This window comes from Ochlerotatus camptorhynchus, unplaced genomic scaffold, assembly GCF_037179485.1.
Source record: "Ochlerotatus camptorhynchus isolate MF236.1 unplaced genomic scaffold, CSIRO-AGI_Acam_v1.1 ptg000284l, whole genome shotgun sequence".
Lineage (NCBI taxonomy): Eukaryota > Metazoa > Arthropoda > Insecta > Diptera > Culicidae > Ochlerotatus > Ochlerotatus camptorhynchus.
The window spans coordinates 4,809,373-4,826,767 of record NW_027040773.1 but is presented as its reverse complement, the minus strand read 5'-3'; the positions used below and the strand labels follow the sequence as shown (position 1 = coordinate 4,826,767).

Sequence of the window (17,395 nt, the reverse complement as noted above, 5' to 3'; positions counted from 1 at the left end):
CATCTAAAAACATGAAGGCCCCAGGTTTCGACATCATCCTGAATCTGGAACTCAAACACTTGAATTCCAGATTCTACAACCATCTGGCACTGATTTTTAATCAGTGACTCAGACTTGGCTCCTTCCCCTCGTGTTGGAAGTCAGCTAAAGTCATACCCATCCGGAAGCCTGGGAAGGATCCGTCCTCTCCTTTAAGTTATCGACCAATCAGCTTTCTCTTAGGGTTATAAAAGCTGTTCGAAAGAGCACTGTACCACCGGCTCCTAACATCTGCCGATGAAAACAACTTGTTACTTGAGGAACAGTTTGGTTTTCGGAAAGGTCGTTCGACCGTCCACCAGCTGACTCGAGTAACAAACATTCTCAGACGGAACAAGTCTGTTTCGAAAACATCTGCCATGGCGTTGTTGGACGTTGAAAAAGCGTTCGACAATGTCTGGCATGATGGCCTGCCCAAGCAACACCATTTGTTTCTCAGCGAGTAACAACAACCTTAGTGTGACTAATAGACGGTCTAAATTATGGACAACGCACCGCGTATAAAACTTCATTGTACCTTAAAAAGCGCAGAAGGTAGCGTCTCTTTGCAACTTATGTTTGTGGCATAAGGTGTCGCAAATAAGTTGCATGTAACATGATATTTGAATGACACAAGTTGTAAATGAATTTTTAACTGACTTAACAGCAATGTTTCACTGAAATTTTTAAAACAGTGCTGTGATGTTTTCGAATACATGTAAATAACATTCAAGTTAACCACGTAAATGTATTGGATATTTTTGTGAGGTGATGCGGAAAAAGCATACTGCTGTTTTTATATAGACTGCAAAACCAGAGATTGTCATCGTAGAAAAATTCATTTGAATAAAAGTATGAAATTAATTATTCTAAAATATTGATAACTAGTGCGTTTTTTCAAACGCATCTAGTTTATGGTGAAATTACAAATTTTGCTTCGATTAAATATGTACGCCTTCAAAAACTTAAAAATTGATGCCACAAATTTGCAGCTTAAAAGTAAGTTGAAATAAAAAATCGGTCTCTAAAAATATATATTTATATTCAAACTATTGGAAAACATTATAGCTGTAATAAGTATTACATGTTTTTATGTTAATAGGATGTGAAACATGAATAAATTGAAAAATAAGTTTATTATGTTTTTTTTTTTCTGGTGGATTACATATGGCTGCCAGTCTTATCAACAGCATTCTAATTGTTTACATTGCGGGTCAACATGTTCAGTACAATCATATTTATTTGTATGTGCGGTTGTGTTTGCGAATGTGATTATTTTTTGGTTTCATTCTAACCGAATGAAATTAGCATGATGATGAGTTCTTAAAACTCAAAATTATGTTTAAAAAAAGTAATAATAATTGGGATGGTCAGTGGTCACTGTAAATAATGTACCCAGGCAAGGCAGCCAATTACCGATAAGATATTCTGACAAGCTGGTAGATGCCACACCCCGTCACATCAGTGGGCAACTACCACCTACCAGACCCCTATTTCATGAAGTGTCTGACCCGTAGCCGAAAACCTAAATTCTAATCAGCATAGTTAATTTAAAATAAATACTTTACAAGTAACAATCAAAGCCTAATAAGTGATCAGCGTTTTCAAACCAAATAAGCGTTTTTAATGCAGTACCGATAGATCCTATTAATTAATATAATCACAGAATACTTTTAGCTGACAGAAAGTTTATTGAATGCAAAAACTAATTTGAAGAAGTATTTTATGCATCTATTTAAACTTAAATATATTTTTTTATATAAAATAAATGTTATACATTTTTATCAATTAAAAAAAAAACAATCAATCAATAAGCAGATAAATTAATGAATTAAAAACAAATTAAAGAAGTCTGTAAACCAATTGAAATTAACGACTTTAACTCGTAAACCCCCACTGTCTATTACTGAAAAATGCAAAAACTTTCATAATTTCATCATTTTTGAACAGAACATTTTTATCTATCCATTGAAATAGAATCGCAAACCCCTTAAGTTTTGATGAGCATTGCAGTATTTAAAAAAAAAACTTTTAATTCTGAAAATATTATGAACTATAATAGTATAATTTTTTGACATTGGTGGTTTGAAAATCAAACAAAAGTTCACCTGTCCGATGTTTTTTTCGGTACGTTTTAATTTTTCCAAGAGGAAGCCATCCACAAATTGTGTAAGGGTTTTTGAATGATCTCTCCCGTCCTTGTAAGACTCTGTAAAGTTTGCAGTTTGCAACCCTTCCCCCGGAATCTTTCTAAGATTTTAAAATTTTCAGAAAATCGTTAGATATCGATTCGGGTAAATTTTTACATGCATTTGCGCATTTAATGTATTTGGAGGTGTTTTGGCATTAAATCGCTGATGATAAAATTATGTTTTTCACCTAATAAATTGTATGGATGAAAATGTCAACCCCCCTCTCCCCCTATTCCGTTACTAAATTTGTGGACGATTCCTAATGTTGGAAATAATATAAATAATCCAAGAAAATCACATTTTTTTTCCAAAGATTTCATAGAAAATTAGCATGTAACAATACGCTTTCAATCTCATCGAAGAAAGTTGGACTCCCAACCAAACCGAAAGGTTGATTTTCTGCGGCTTTTGAGTTCATCTTCGTGCGATGATGTCTGAAAAAAAAATGTATTTAGCCGTCAATATTCTCTAAATAAAAATAAGAAAACTTGAGCGGTTACAGGTTCCGAAGGCGGTCGTTGGAGATAAGTAGTGGAACTCGTATGACTCCCGGAAACAAGAAACAAAAGTTCAACTCCAAATAAATATACCAGCTAGCTGCTGCGTATCATCCAATTCTGGTCAATACATAAATCCTTGCTCTTGGTCATTATGATCGATTATTACTATTCAATAATTAGTGAATGAGATCGATATTTCAATGCTTAGAGTTCTTACTTGAAACCCTAACGACTCAAACTCCCAGTTTATTGCGCGATAATTAAAGCGATTTCACTACGTCAATTACGCAAACCGTAAGACTTCTTTTCATAATCATCAAGTCATCATTCACTGATCTTTAAAAAAATAGCTTATAATTATAAAGCAAAGATTTTTATCGAAATTTTGACAAAATTCAAATCAAAGCCTGAACAACATTACACCATAAGAAAATAGAGTCAACCAGAATGGAGTATTTAATATAGTTCTTTAATGTCCTGCACCGATAACAAATCAAAACGCCCTCTCATAACCATTAACAAGTGTAAGATTCTGAATTGATTTAATTTTTTAATGTTTGAAATATTTGTGAACATTCTCCATTATAGCAACATAGTTTCGGCCGGTAGTGTACGGTTCATCCAGATATAATCCAGCTCACTGAACTGTTGCAAACATGTTAAATAGTACGTTACAATGATGTAGCTAGCCGGCGCCGGTGGTGTAGTGGTAAGCGTGACTGCTTTCTCACCCCAATGGGTCTGGGTTCAATCCCAGCCGAAGTCGGTGGGATTTTTCTGAGGCATAAAAATCTCTGGTCACGTCTTCCTTCGGAAGGGAAGTAAAGCCGTTGGTCCCGGCCCATGTGTATTGTGAATGGGTGCGATATCCTACGCATGAGTGGAAGCTGCCTTCCTGCACATTCGATTGCCGTCAATGGATGGCAATCGATGTCCGTCGGTGATTGGCACTAGATTGCGGAACAGAGACCGACGTTAAATAAAGGAAAGAAGAATGATGTAGCTATTTGTCAAGACATCATGAAAAGTTTACATCAAGTATTTTTTACGTTGCATATGAGTGGATATTAAAAAAAGGATTCATATTGAACTGCAACAACACCGCAACGATTTGTCAACATAACTGCACCATTACGTATTATCGATGGTATCCATGTTTCAGTTATGTTAAAAATAAGCAGCAAATGCGTAGTTTGAACAATCATAGAATTTGTTGAGTATGTGCGTGCTTTAAACGTCACTTGTCAGTAGCAATGTGACATCGAGTGATAGCGACATCGGTGCAGCTCCTCCGTCAGCAGCCATCAGGTTTTGGCATTTTGAGCCACTAGTTCTGGCAATCCACCGGCTATTTGGTGCCGTTTCCAGTTCGCCAGCAGTTCCGGCAAATATGAGCTCCGTCTCTAACGGATCCTCAACATCTCCGTTCGGCGGTATTAACATATGTTCTGCCCCCAGCTCACGCAACAACCAATCCATCGTCACCTCAGGCTTCTCACCGTTCTATTTAGCCCTTTAGAACACCCGGTCGGTTGAGAGACTACGGCCACGCCAGCCGCTGTTGGCATCGTCTTTAGTTACAATCGTCCCCCGCCATCCGTAATCCTATCGTCCTCATCGTGGTCTTCTATTTCCTATGCAGATGTTAGCAATGTTGTCCAAAAATAGTATACAACATCAAAGTGACAAGACATATTTTAGCCATGGTAGATACTAGATGGTTACAACAAACCTTTACAGTGACAACTTGGTTCAGTTGGTTGCAAAACGAAGTTTGAAAACTTATAGATTCATGCGCTTAATTGGAACAAGATTGCAAATAGGTTCTTCAACACATCTTGGTTCGTCAACTTTTTAGTAACATCGTGAAACAGTTGCTCAATAGGTACAAAAAACATATAGTTCACACTCTGTCGCACCAAAGTTTTAAGGAACATAATGTTTTATGGAACTCTCATTCAACAAACACAACACAAGCTAGATTTGTTGCTCAAGTGTTTCATACAATATCACGTAGCATATAACTTCATATCAATTTGAGTGTAACATGTTTGCTCCTCCCATTTGAGGCATGATTTGACAGGTCATCCAAGCAGTACATTGAAACAGTTGAGTTTCATTATTGTGACCTGAAGTAAATGAAGCATCAATGTTGAAACTTAGTCGTATCAAGATGTATTTTCTGTACCATTTAAAGGATTTCTGGGCAACTTAAATAAAAAAAATAAAAGAATTGAGATGTTTTCTGTGTTGCTTGGGAAGGGGGGTGGAGAGGTTGTTTTAAGGGGGGAAGGGTTGTTGTTAAGAGGGGGAGAGGTTTTACATGCATAATTTTCCAAGTCTCATTCCTCATTGTGGTGGTCATGGTCACGCTGTGGTCCACTTTTAGCCGCTGACTTGGTCCTGCTTGCTGCAGGACCTAGTGCTACGCCGTCCGAAGTGGTAATGAGCAGAGTCAGGAAAGCAGCGCTGTTTTATATCTTATTTCTTGAAGATATCGCTGCTTGCTACAAATTCTGGTATTTTTTTTATTAATGGAGCTTTGTTGATGTTCTCTTATCAACTTAGCTAAATTTTCGCATTTTGTTAAGTTCTTGAAATCTCCATGATATAACACCCTCACATTTTTCAGATGGTCACATAATTTTTATCACGTTCCAGAAATTCTCTCAGAGCTGTGCTGACGTTTCCTGAAATTCCCCGGGTTTCTCGAAACTTTTTCAAGGTTTCTACAATTTCCTTGAAATTATTTGAATTGCCCTTTGATCCTCTGATCTGTCTAGTTCTAGTTCTGATTCTAGTGAATAACTCGGTTCTGCTCGGAAATAAATGGAATTTCCGTAACACCTTTAAGTTTCCCTGAAAATCTTTGGACTTGTGTGAAGTTTTTGAAATATTTCTGAAGTTTTTTATAAATTCTCTGAAGGTCTCTGTACTTCCCTGAAATTATCGGAACATCTTAAGGGTTCTCAATTTTGTTTTCACCACATCCTGGAACTAACTTGAATTTTTCTAAATTTACCATTATAGATCTTTAAACTGCTCAAAAACTCTGGACTAAAGTTATGGAAACTACTCTTAAGATCTTAAATTCCCCAAAGATCTCTAGATCTAGCTTCTCTGAGGTGGTTAGAACTTCTTAAATATTTGCACAATACCCCTTATGTTTTATATTTTTCTCAAGTACGCTTGACATCTGTGAAGTTCTCTTAAATTCTAGGAATTTCCTGGAAATGTTTGGAAGATGAAAGAACCGCTTTGAGGTTCTGAAGGCTTCCAGTAAGTTTCCCATATGTTCAGCGTGTTAACTTCCCTTTTATTCCCGCAGTTTGTTTATGGAGCTTCACTGTAATTCTCTCTCATTCCTCAAAACTTCTCCAAAGGTTTTACAATCGTCCAAATTGAGTAACTGTTGAGCTTCAACATTCAATGGATTTGATTCTAAAGCTGTTTCTTTAAAACTGATTGCCATGCCTTAAAAAGGTTTGGGTTAATTGCAGTTGTTTGTGATCTACCAAAGAAATAAGCGTATTTTTAACGCATTTATAATATTTCTTTTTATAAGCCTGGAATTTATCCGTTAAATTTCTTGAAAAACCTGGAAAATTCCGGTAATTTTATTTAGATAAATGAGTAGACAACCTGTAGATAGAGATATACGATTAAACGTCACAAAGCAAAGCATGATCAATCTTGAAATGGGTTTATGCTAAAACAAAGTTGAAAATAGCAACTGATTACAAGAACTTAGTGGTGCCGGTGGTGTAGTGGTAAGCGTGATTGCCTCTCATCCCAATAGGCCTGGGTTGAATCTCAGTCGGCGCCGCCGGGATGTTCTGAGGCATAAAATCTTTGATCACGCCTTCCATCGGAAGGGAAGTAAAAACGTTGATGGGTCGATAGGTACCGTTCCGATTCAAATTTCGGACGATTCAAATTTCGGACATTTTCATTTTTAATTAAATATTACATCCAGTTAGAAACAAAGTAATAATGTTAGATGATCGTGGAGGGCACTAGTCAAAAAAATTTAAAATTTACAAGACATGTGGATCATATTGGACCGAGATAATCAACTTTTAAAAGTGTCCGAAATTCGAGTTTAAGTGTCCGAAATTTGAATCGGCACGGTAGGCTCCAGGTGTAAGAGCTGCCTTCCTGGCGTCGGTAGCAGTACCAACAGTACTCAGTATGGAAAAAACAAGATCGAAGGAAAACAAATCAAAGGAAAAAAATGAAAGGGACTTTAGTGACTTGGCCTTAAAAAAGGAGACTTTTTAGTGACTGGCTTGAAAAATGTTACCAAGTACCTAAAAAATGACTCGCTACCAGCCCTTTGGTTTACCGAACCACTGCAACGAGCCAAGACTACGTTCTACATACAACTCCACTACAGCTTAAAAAATTATGCTACATTCTATTGCCTTCTGGAATCCAATCCACACCTTACAATTTGCTAGATAGTCAGTCTTCCACAATGCTTTGATAGATTTGTTGACCTGCAGAGACTCCAGTAGCATTTTTCGAAGTCACCAGTAATACTGAGCCTCTGATAATTATAGATTACCTTTTCTGTGTGTTTTTCTAAATTATTCAAATGTTATAAAGAAAAAATTACTCTGAATACTCGTCATATTCTCATTTCTCCTAGAAACGGGTATGAGGATCGATTCAATGAGTTCAATCAGATTTACCCTCCAAATTTGATAGAACTATATTACTCAACTTCGATTCTTTCCCAATGCATTTTAATAACTCAGGAAAAGTTTCTCGTTGCAGATTCTCTTTCCCTCGTTTCACGGTTGCAATTGTTCACCACCACCAGCTAGCAATTTAAGTTCATCACATTTCTATGGACTTTGGTCGGTTGCTTACTCTGCTGCTCCCATTCACAATCCGGAAAAATAATCTTCCTCGGGAAAGTATTCCTTGTCGTTTTCCTTCTCCCCCTCGCCCTGCTCCATCAACCGGCCCTAGCTCGTGATTCAAAATGCTCCGAGAAGCATCTGTCTGCCTGTTCGAAATGAAAAGAAGAGCTATGTATGAGCTGAATTAAAAAAAATATATACAACGTGACTGGCATGAATCATCCCGATCGAAATGAAAATACCTACTAACAATCATTTCGGTGGGCACTGCTGCTGCACTGCATTACCCTCCCCCGCTGGATGTGCTCCGATCCGAAAGCCTAAAGGTGAACCTAGAAGGCCAACTAATACTACAAATCCGCGCGTGAACCATCGCCGCTTGGATGGAAAGGAAAACCCCGGAGGGAGAGTGAATTTTCCTTCACTCCACTTCCTTTTCGTTCGAAGGTAATGAAAGATAATTTGGCTTAACGGATCTTGGCTTTTCGGATCTGCAACTCTTCCTTGCCGTTTTCACAACTCCCCCTTGTTTCCATTCTCGTCCCAGTAAGAAACCACCTCTAGCAGACGGCGCGAGTGATGTTGGCTTGATTGTCAGTCGCGTAGAGTACGTGAGCGTTGTGGTGGTGCTTCCAGCTTTCACCCGTCGTCGTCGTCGAGATCGAGATGCGGGAAAACACGCGTTCCGGGTAAACGAAGAATGAAGGGAAAGCAACAGAACATAAACTCCATTGTACGGTTGTTTCACTTCTGTCAATATCTGTTATTTCACGTTTAATGAAAAAGACAGACAAACTTCATTGAATTCATGATGAATGAGGTACCCGCTCGCCGAGAACGTTGGGAAAAAGGGTAGAATATGATAATATTTCAGGGAAAGGTTTGATTTTCTTACGAGATGTTCCCCACGTGAAAAATTGAATTCTGATTGTACATGATTTAATTTACTCCTTTTTTCTGTTCTCATTCTATTGCAGCGGTTTTGGAAGATCCTGAATTCACAGACATCATAGAGAACATTACAGTCCCAGCAGGAAGGAATGTTAAACTGGCGTGTTCGGTGAAAAATCTGGGCTCCTACAAGGTGAGATTACTCTCAACTCGACTCTGATCGATTTTCAGAATACAATGCAATAAATTTAAACCTGTTTCAAGAAACAGTAGAACCCTCCAAAAGTGACATTATCGTTCAGAGCAGCACAGCAATCGTACAGCAATGGACATTGGGCGGAAGAGAAGGGATATCTGCAAATGTCCAATTCATTTGCTTTCTTTTGGAGATTCGTTGCTTCCGACACTGCACTTGTCCGGCTTGGATTCGCCCTTTCCTCTTAGCAGCCCCATCGAATTAAGTTCGATCTTGTCGCAGATAATTTATTTCTTATGGCTATTTGCAGTTGAAATTAGAATGGGTGGAAACGCTGCAAGTCGCAAAAATAGCGAGGAAAAAATCGCAAGAGCTTGGGAAATTATACCAAGAATCTTTCCGAAGGGGAAACAAAAGAAAGAAACCCTTATCATGGAACCGATGGTCGCAAACGTATTGAAGACGCAGCTGCCGTCATTGTTTTTGTACAGTCCTTGCGGGTGTGATTGTGTCAGTGCTTTGTAGAGTCCGAAAGTTTTTTTTTTTCATTTTCGTTTTCGACTTGAATTACAGTGCAAAATAGGAGATTGGTCCTTAATTACATGCCTTAATAAGTCAGAAAAGGCACCCCGTACCAGACCATATGGGAACATCCTAATTCATGTGTTTTTATCTTTTCCCTACGTTACTGTAATAAAATTCCAGATACCTGAACTTTAAGAAAAAATAATCAGCTACAAATTCGCCAAAGACCGTTTTTTTCATGAAAGGTTCTGGTTGTTAAAAATGGAACCTTCTCCTGACCTGATTGTTTTAACAACCACTTAATAAATAGTATACAACTACACACTTAGAAATAACTATTTTTCATAAATTAAATCACCAAAAAGGTTATCTTCACACACAGACACACACACAGAAAAAAAAATCATGTAAATTTAGGTGCTCTGAGACTGACATACACGAGCTTCAATTTTGACATAAATTTGAGTCATAACAGACGCGAAATATAGCTCAATCAAACGTACTCTTCGTCGAGCAACGAACTTTTCAGTCTCAGAGCCAGAGCTGGTAAACATCACGGCCGTCATGTGACGATGAGAAAATAGGTCCTCTCACTATCACGAGACGAAACTACCTATCATTAGCTTTATTGTCATTTTCAATTATCAAGCATTCATGAGAATAATTCTTATGCGGTTTTGACATCAACATTTCTAACTGATTTAGATGAATTTAAACAAACCACGGTATGTAATCGGTAGAGTGAATGTATTATTAAGATTTCCTCGGTACAAGTAACTTTAATAGCATTAAATGAGCTAGTAATTACGATGATCACTACATTGTCACGTTCTATCATGACAAAAAATTCGATGGGATTTTGAAGAAAATCTCTATCATCGTTTTCTCATCCAATGATAGTGACAGAAGCATCTCTGTAAATATCGTGCGAGATCTTTCATTGAAAATGACATTTACCAGCCCTGCTCAGAGCACTTAATATTACATGACATGTTTGTTTACGTCTCATCTTTTATGTCAAATATGGATTCCGTAGCGTGTTAAATTAGTTTTTTTTCCTACTCATTATTTGTTCCAAATTCAAAATAAATAAACAAATCATTTTAACCTAGGTTCTCCATTTAATACAGTATATTACCAGCCTTTATTGTTATGATATATATCTAAGTGTTTTACATTGTTCATGCCTTGGCAATTCAGTATTTAAAACAGGTTTTTCAAACCTGCATGTCAGTATAATAATTGAAATCTTAGCACTAAAAACTAAAACTAAATCTTATCTAAGTATAAAGGGAATTAATCATTTCAATTGAGGATTGCAACGATTTTTGCCTGAAATTATTAATTATTTTGTTGGACATTTGTTCCAAAGTCCCAACATTCGAAATTCTATGTAGGGTTAACTACCCCATTTTCGGCCTATTAAGCGCAACCCGCACTTAATCTTTCTAAATCTAGCGCGATTTAGCACGGAATGTTATTATTATTGATGGTTTCCAAATTTATTTACCTTTCCGTACATACCGTAAGATTTGAAAAAGATAAACCAGTCGTTGAGATATTGTCAAAAGTCTAACACTGCTTCTTGACGCCAAACTCGGCCTACGGATTCTAAACTCGGCCTAACGCATTGAAACGCCATTGAAACGCCACTTCGGCCTATCGGATGAAGATAAAAATTGATTCGGTCGGAGCGCTTCTTTTGTTTTTGGGAATAATGAGTGCAAACCTTCATACCACGCGTTCTCATTGACTTCGTTTCATAGTTTATTAACTAAAGTATCGTACAAAACACATAATTGACTTGTTAACTCTGAAATCATGGATTTATTTGAAGTTTTCTGCTCGATAGGCCCAAAATGGGCGATTAGGCTGAAGTAGTTCTCTACCCTACCTCGGTAGTACTGTACCAGAGAGGCAACTTCAAAATCATTTACAGAACTTTGTTCTGTATCCTTTGAAGTGCTTTTTTCCTGGTAGTGCAACAGCTAGACCATATTGGCGCAGCGTAAAGCATGGCCGGTCTAAGTTAATTTTTGGTCAAGTACTAATCCAAGATATTTCACTTGGTTTGACCAGGAAATTGGAACTTCGTCTATAGTGACTATGTGACTACCACTAGGTTTCAAAAGGAAGCTCTAGGCTTATGTGGAAATATTATAAGTTGAGTTTTGGAAGTGTTGGGAGAAATCTTCCATTTTAGTAAATAAGAAGTGAAAATTTCTAAACTTTTCGGAAGTCTGCTGCAAATAACACGAAGATTTCTTCCTTAAGCGGAAATGCCTGTGTCATCAGCGAACAAAGAGTTGTGGCAACCCTGAGGCAAATCAGGGAGGTCCGAAGTGAAAATGTTATACAATATAGGCCCAAGAATGCTACCCTGAGGAACTCCTGCTCTAACAGATAGTCGATCAGATTTGGAATTTTGATAATTTACCTGCAGAGTTCTGTCAGTTAAATAATTTTGAACGAATTTCATAATGTAAAGTAGAAAATTAAACTTTTTCAATTTAGCAATCAAACCTTCATGCCAAACACTGTCGAATGCTTTTTCTATGTCTAACTCCAGTTGAGTGGCCTTCAGATTTGTTTGAACGAATTAAATTGGTAACTCTTAAGAGTTGATGAGTAGTTGAATGCCCATGGCGAAATCCAAACTGCTCATCTGCAAAAATTGAGTTCGTATTGATGTGAAGCATCATTCTATTTAAAATTATCTTTTCAAAAAGTTTACTTATTGAAGAAAGCAAACTTGTTGGACGGTAGCAAGAAGCTTCAGCTGGATTTTATACGGCTTCAAAATTGGAACAACTTTTGCATTTTCCATTTATCAGGAAAGTATGCCAAATGGAAACATCTGTTAAATAATTTTACCAAGAAAGACAAGGTACTCTCTGGGAGTTTTTTGATGAGGATATAGAAAATTCCATCATCACCTGGAGCTTTCATATTCTTAGTTATAGATTTTACTTCGTCCAAATCAGTCCCACAGGAATCATCAAAAATATTTTCCCGAGAGAAAATATTCAGATAATCCCGAGCAACCTGATTCTCAATAGGACTAGTAAGACCCAAACTGAAATTATGGAAACTCTCGAATTGCTTAGCAAGTTTCAGAGCTTTTTCCAAATTTGTGATCAAAATTTTACCACCTTCTTTAAACGCTGGAATAGGCTTTTGAGGCTTTTTTCAAAAATTTTGTGAGTTTCCAAAAGGGTTTGGAACTCGGGTCTATTTTAGAAACAATATTTTCAAAAGTCTTATTCCTCAGGGGAGAGAATCGCTTTTTAATTTGTTTTTGCAAATCCCGCCAGATAACTTTCATGGCAGGATCGCATGTTCTTTGATATTGTCTCCTACGGACATTTTTAAGACGGATCAAGAGCTGAAGATCGTCGTCTATTATAATTGAATCGAATTTAACCTCGCATTTTGGTACTGAGGCAGCTCTTGCTTCAACTATAGAAGTAGTCAGAGATTCAAAAGCATAATTAATTTCATCTTTGGTTTGCAAAGGAATGTTTGGATCGAAGTTATATTCCATAAATGTTCGATATTGCTCCCAATCAGCTCTATGGTAATTGAAAGTAGAGCTGTTGGGATTTCAAATTATTTCTTGGGATATTTCAAAAGTTACTGGAAGGTGATCAGAACCGAAGTCAGCATGGGTAACCAATTGGATACAAAGTTGACATGAATCAGTTAAGACTAAATCAAAAGTTGAGGGATTTCGTGCTGAAGAAAAGCATATTGGACTGTTTGGATATTGAATAGTGTAATAACCTGCAGAACAATCATCAAACAGAATATTACCATTGGAATTAGCGGTGTTTAGGATTAAAATCACCAATAATGATGAATTTAGACCTATGACGGGTATTTTTCTGAAGGTCATCCTTGATAAATTTTTTTTGCTGGCCTACGCATTGGAATGGCAAATAGGCAGCTTTAAACGTAAGGGGTCGTCCAGTTATTAGTTATTAGTTGTCATTCAGTGCGGACGCGTTTTCAATTTGCTCGTAGCCACGTGCGTTTTCGTGGTATAGCACATTATTTTTTTTTTGGCGTGCTCTTCGTTTATTATTCTTGTGTGTTATTTTTGACAAAATGAGCTGCGAAATTTGTTCACTGGAAACTACCGTCGATACGGAATTGTGGAGCTGCATCGGGTGTGCGCGCTCATTTCATGCCTCCTGCGTGGGAGTCTCAGTTCAACGTGGTTCTCTACGGAAAAGGGACAAAAAGATTGATGTGCAATCTTACGTGCTACCGTGCTGCAGTTCTTGCCAAGTGCTCGTCACGTTGTAATTTGATCTTAGATTGCTAATTGATCAGCATAAGGCCTTTGAAAAACAACTGGATACCAACACGCAAGTTTTGCCCCTACCCGGCGTGCGATGTTTACCCACGTACCGTTACAGCGCACTTGCATAACGGGATGGCTGCAACTGCATCATGCGAGGCGTGTGTATGCAGGAATTCGTGTTTTGTACGAAATTGACGCACCCCTTGGAGGAAGACAATGATCCGGCAGACCCCGACATTATCCAGGACTTGACGACTTCTCTACATCAAAAAGAGGCACTCGTTTTTTCTACAAAACTGACACGCTCCATAGAGGAAGAAAATAACGAAGATCACGACACTTTGCAGAACGAAACAAATTCGGAACATGGATCAGGGGTAAATAATTTTGATAATAGTTTTATGAATGCCAGGTTACCATCAACTTCTTCACCTAATCTTCAGAGCAGTACACAAAATTTGGTATATTGCCAAAATGTTTACCGCATGAGAAGCGCCGGTAAAATGAATGAAATTAACAAAAATATATTAAGTTCTACTTACTCTGTCATAATGGCTAATGAAACAAGTTGGGATGATAGTGTGAGAAGTGAAGAAGTTTTTGGTAACAATTATAACGTTTATAGAGACGACCGCAATTTTCAATGGTCTGGAAAAAAATCGGGAGGTGGAGTATTAATAGCTATTTCAACCAAATTGAATTCAGAAATCAATATGGCTACTTAATTTAAAGAATTTGAACATGTATGGGTAAAAGCGCGAGTAGCAGATGAAACTCATGTCTTTGCTTCGGTATACTTTCCTCCGAACAATGCTCATAAGGACACGTATGATAAGTTTTTTGGAAAAGCGGAAGAAATTTTGTCTAGTTTACCCCCTGAAGTAAAAGTACATATATATGGGGACTTTAACCAACGCAATGTTGACTTTATTTCTGATATGGACAATGAAAGCATCTTACTTCCAGTCGTTGGGGAAAATGAAACACTCCATTTCATTTTTGACAAAATTGCAAATTTAGGACTTAATCAAATTAACCATGTGAAAAATCAACAAAATTGTTATTTAGACCTTTTGTTAACAAATACTTATGAAGATTTCTGTGTGACTGAATCGTTAAGGCCCATATGGAGAAATGGAATGTTTCACACAGCAATAGAATATTTTTTATTCGTTCACATAAATGAAAAAACCAACGACTGCGAATTTGATGAAATCTTTGATTACAATTCAGCAAATTATGATAACATTAGAAATAGATTGAACATTGTCGATTGGCAAGCAATATTAAGAACTGCAGAAAATGTTGAATGTGCAGTTGCCGTATTCTACAATGTGTTGCTTGAAATAATACTTGAAGAAGTGCCAACTAGAAGAAGACGTCAGAGTCATGCAAAACATCCGGTTTGGTATAACAGGGAACTGAAAAATTTAAAAAATCAAAAGCAAAAAGCGCACAAATTTTATAAAAAATATAATAGTGAAGAAACTTTGGCATACTATTTAGACATTTGCGATCAGTTAAATTTAGCCGTGAATATGGCATTTGAGGAGTACAATTTAAAAACTGAACTTGAAATAAAATCTTGTCCTAGGAAATTCTTCAATTATGTGAAAACCAAATTAGAATCTGATAATTTTCCATCAAAGATGCATTTGGACGATAGGGTAGGTGAGAACTCGGATGATATATGCAATTTGTTTGCAAATTTCTTCCAAGAAATCTATACTACGTTTTCAGAAGAGGACCGTGACCGTGAATATTTTGAATCTTATCCAGAATTTTCAAGTGACATCAGCGTAAGTCAAATCAAGGTTCATGATATCTTAAAGGGTTTAAACAATTTAGATGCATCTAAAGGTCCTGGCCCTGACGGTGTTCCGCCAGTTTTTATGAAAGCTTTAGCAACTGAACTTACTGCTCCATTATTTTGGATTTTCAATATGTCACTGGCAGGGTGCCTTCCATTCATTTGGACTAAAAAAATGTTTTAAGAAACTATGGAATAATGAGATATTATCAAAATATTTTGATTATGTAAACAACAAGAAAAGATTGTTAAGTTTGTGTTTGACACATAATACCTGCCAATTTTGCTCCATGAGAGTCGCAATAAGCGATTTTGTAATTTTTCTCACCCACTCTTCGCTCTTCATTCTTTGCGAAGAGGCGATCAGAAAAACGCTCATTGTGACTCTGTCAAAGCTAAATTTGCAGGTTTGATGTGTGGAACACAAACTTTACAATCTTTTCTTATTACTTACACATACAAAATATCATCATAATATCTTATTGTTTCATAATTTCAAAAAACATTTTTTTAGTCAAAATGAATGGAAGGTACTGGAATCCGGAAACTTCCCTAAAATATGGAAAAACTCGTTTTTAGTGCCCATCTTTAAATCGGGCAAAAAATCCGACATACGTAATTATCGTGGTATAGCTATAATCTCTTGCATTCCGAAACTTTTCGAGGCGATTGTGAATGAAAAACTCTTTCTTCAAATTAAAAACAGAATAACTACTATGCAACCGCAAGGCCGTTCAACAACTACGAATTTGCCCGAATTAGTTAATTATTCCTTGAATGCAACGGATAACGGAAACCATGTAGAAGTGTTGTATACAGATTTCAGCAAAGCGTTTGATCGAGTTGACATACCCATGCTTCTTTTTAAACTTCAAAAAATGGGAATTCATTACGCACTCATCAAGTGGCTTGAATCATATTTAACTGACCGCCATCAAATAGTAAAATACAAAGGAAAGACATCAAATCCCGTTGATGTCACTTCTGGAGTTCCTCAAGGCTCCCATTTAGGACCACTTTTATTTATTCTCTTCGTCAATGACATATCTTTCATTATTAAGAAATTGAAAGTTTTAATCTATGCTATGTCGTCTTTTTTTTTGAAATAAAAGATGCCAAAGACATCATCACATTCAAAGAGGAAATACAGATATTCCATACTTAGTGCCAAAAAAGCCTGCTACAATTAAATATAAAAAAAATGTAACTCAATTACCAGTAGTAGAAAACGAACCCTACCCGATATAACAATCACTTTAGGAAACCATATCGTAGAAAAGTGTGATAGAGTCAGGGATCTAGGTGTTATTTTGGACTCAAAACTTACTTTCACCGATCATTATAACACAATTATTAACAGAGCTAACAACATGCTTGGTTTCATAAAACGTTTCTGCTATAACTTTCACGATCCGTATACGATAAAAACATTGTACATTGCTTATGTAAGATCGATATTAGAATACTGCAGCATAGTTTGGTCACCTTTTTCAATCACACACGAAGAAAGAATAGAGTCCGTTCAAAAGCAGTTTCTATTGTATGCACTCCGCAAGTTAGGTTGGACTGTATTTCCTCTGCCATCTTACACAGCTCGGTGTATGCTCATAAATATCCAAACATTAAAAGAGCATCGTGAATTTGCTATGATTTCTTTCGTAAACGATATCGTATCACATAGCATTGATTCTATAGAACTATTGTCATCCTTAAATTTATATACACCATCTAGGCATTTACGAAATAAAAATATATTTGCTACAAATCGTCATCGTACGAATTGCCAAATTTGGACCCTTGAACCAAATGATGGATACATATAATAAGCACTGCGATAACATTGACTTTACAATGACAAAACCAAATTAAAGCAATATTTTAATTCCTCGCATAACGTCAGCTAGAATTAATGTTTTAACTTGTTCTCAAGACATATTATAAAAATATAAACAAAGACAAAATTGTAAACATAGCTCAACAAATAAATAAAATAAATAAATTAATTATGTCACACATTTAGGGGGAGGGGGGTTTTGAAAACTGTGACGAGCCATACAAAAAAAAAATAAGGTCCATACAAAAAATGTGA

General features: G+C 36.7%; 1 protein-coding gene across 1 annotated transcript in view; it reads left to right on the top strand.

The window, feature by feature from the left end:
- The window catches only part of LOC135706560 (lachesin-like), a 269,244-nt gene that overhangs the window by 150,783 nt on the left and 101,066 nt on the right, over positions 1-17,395 (top strand). The window contains exon 2 of the mRNA XM_065228210.1: positions 8,556-8,662. Within this exon, the coding sequence (XP_065084282.1) occupies positions 8,556-8,662 (107 nt within the window). The remainder of the gene's footprint in view (positions 1-8,555; positions 8,663-17,395) is intronic.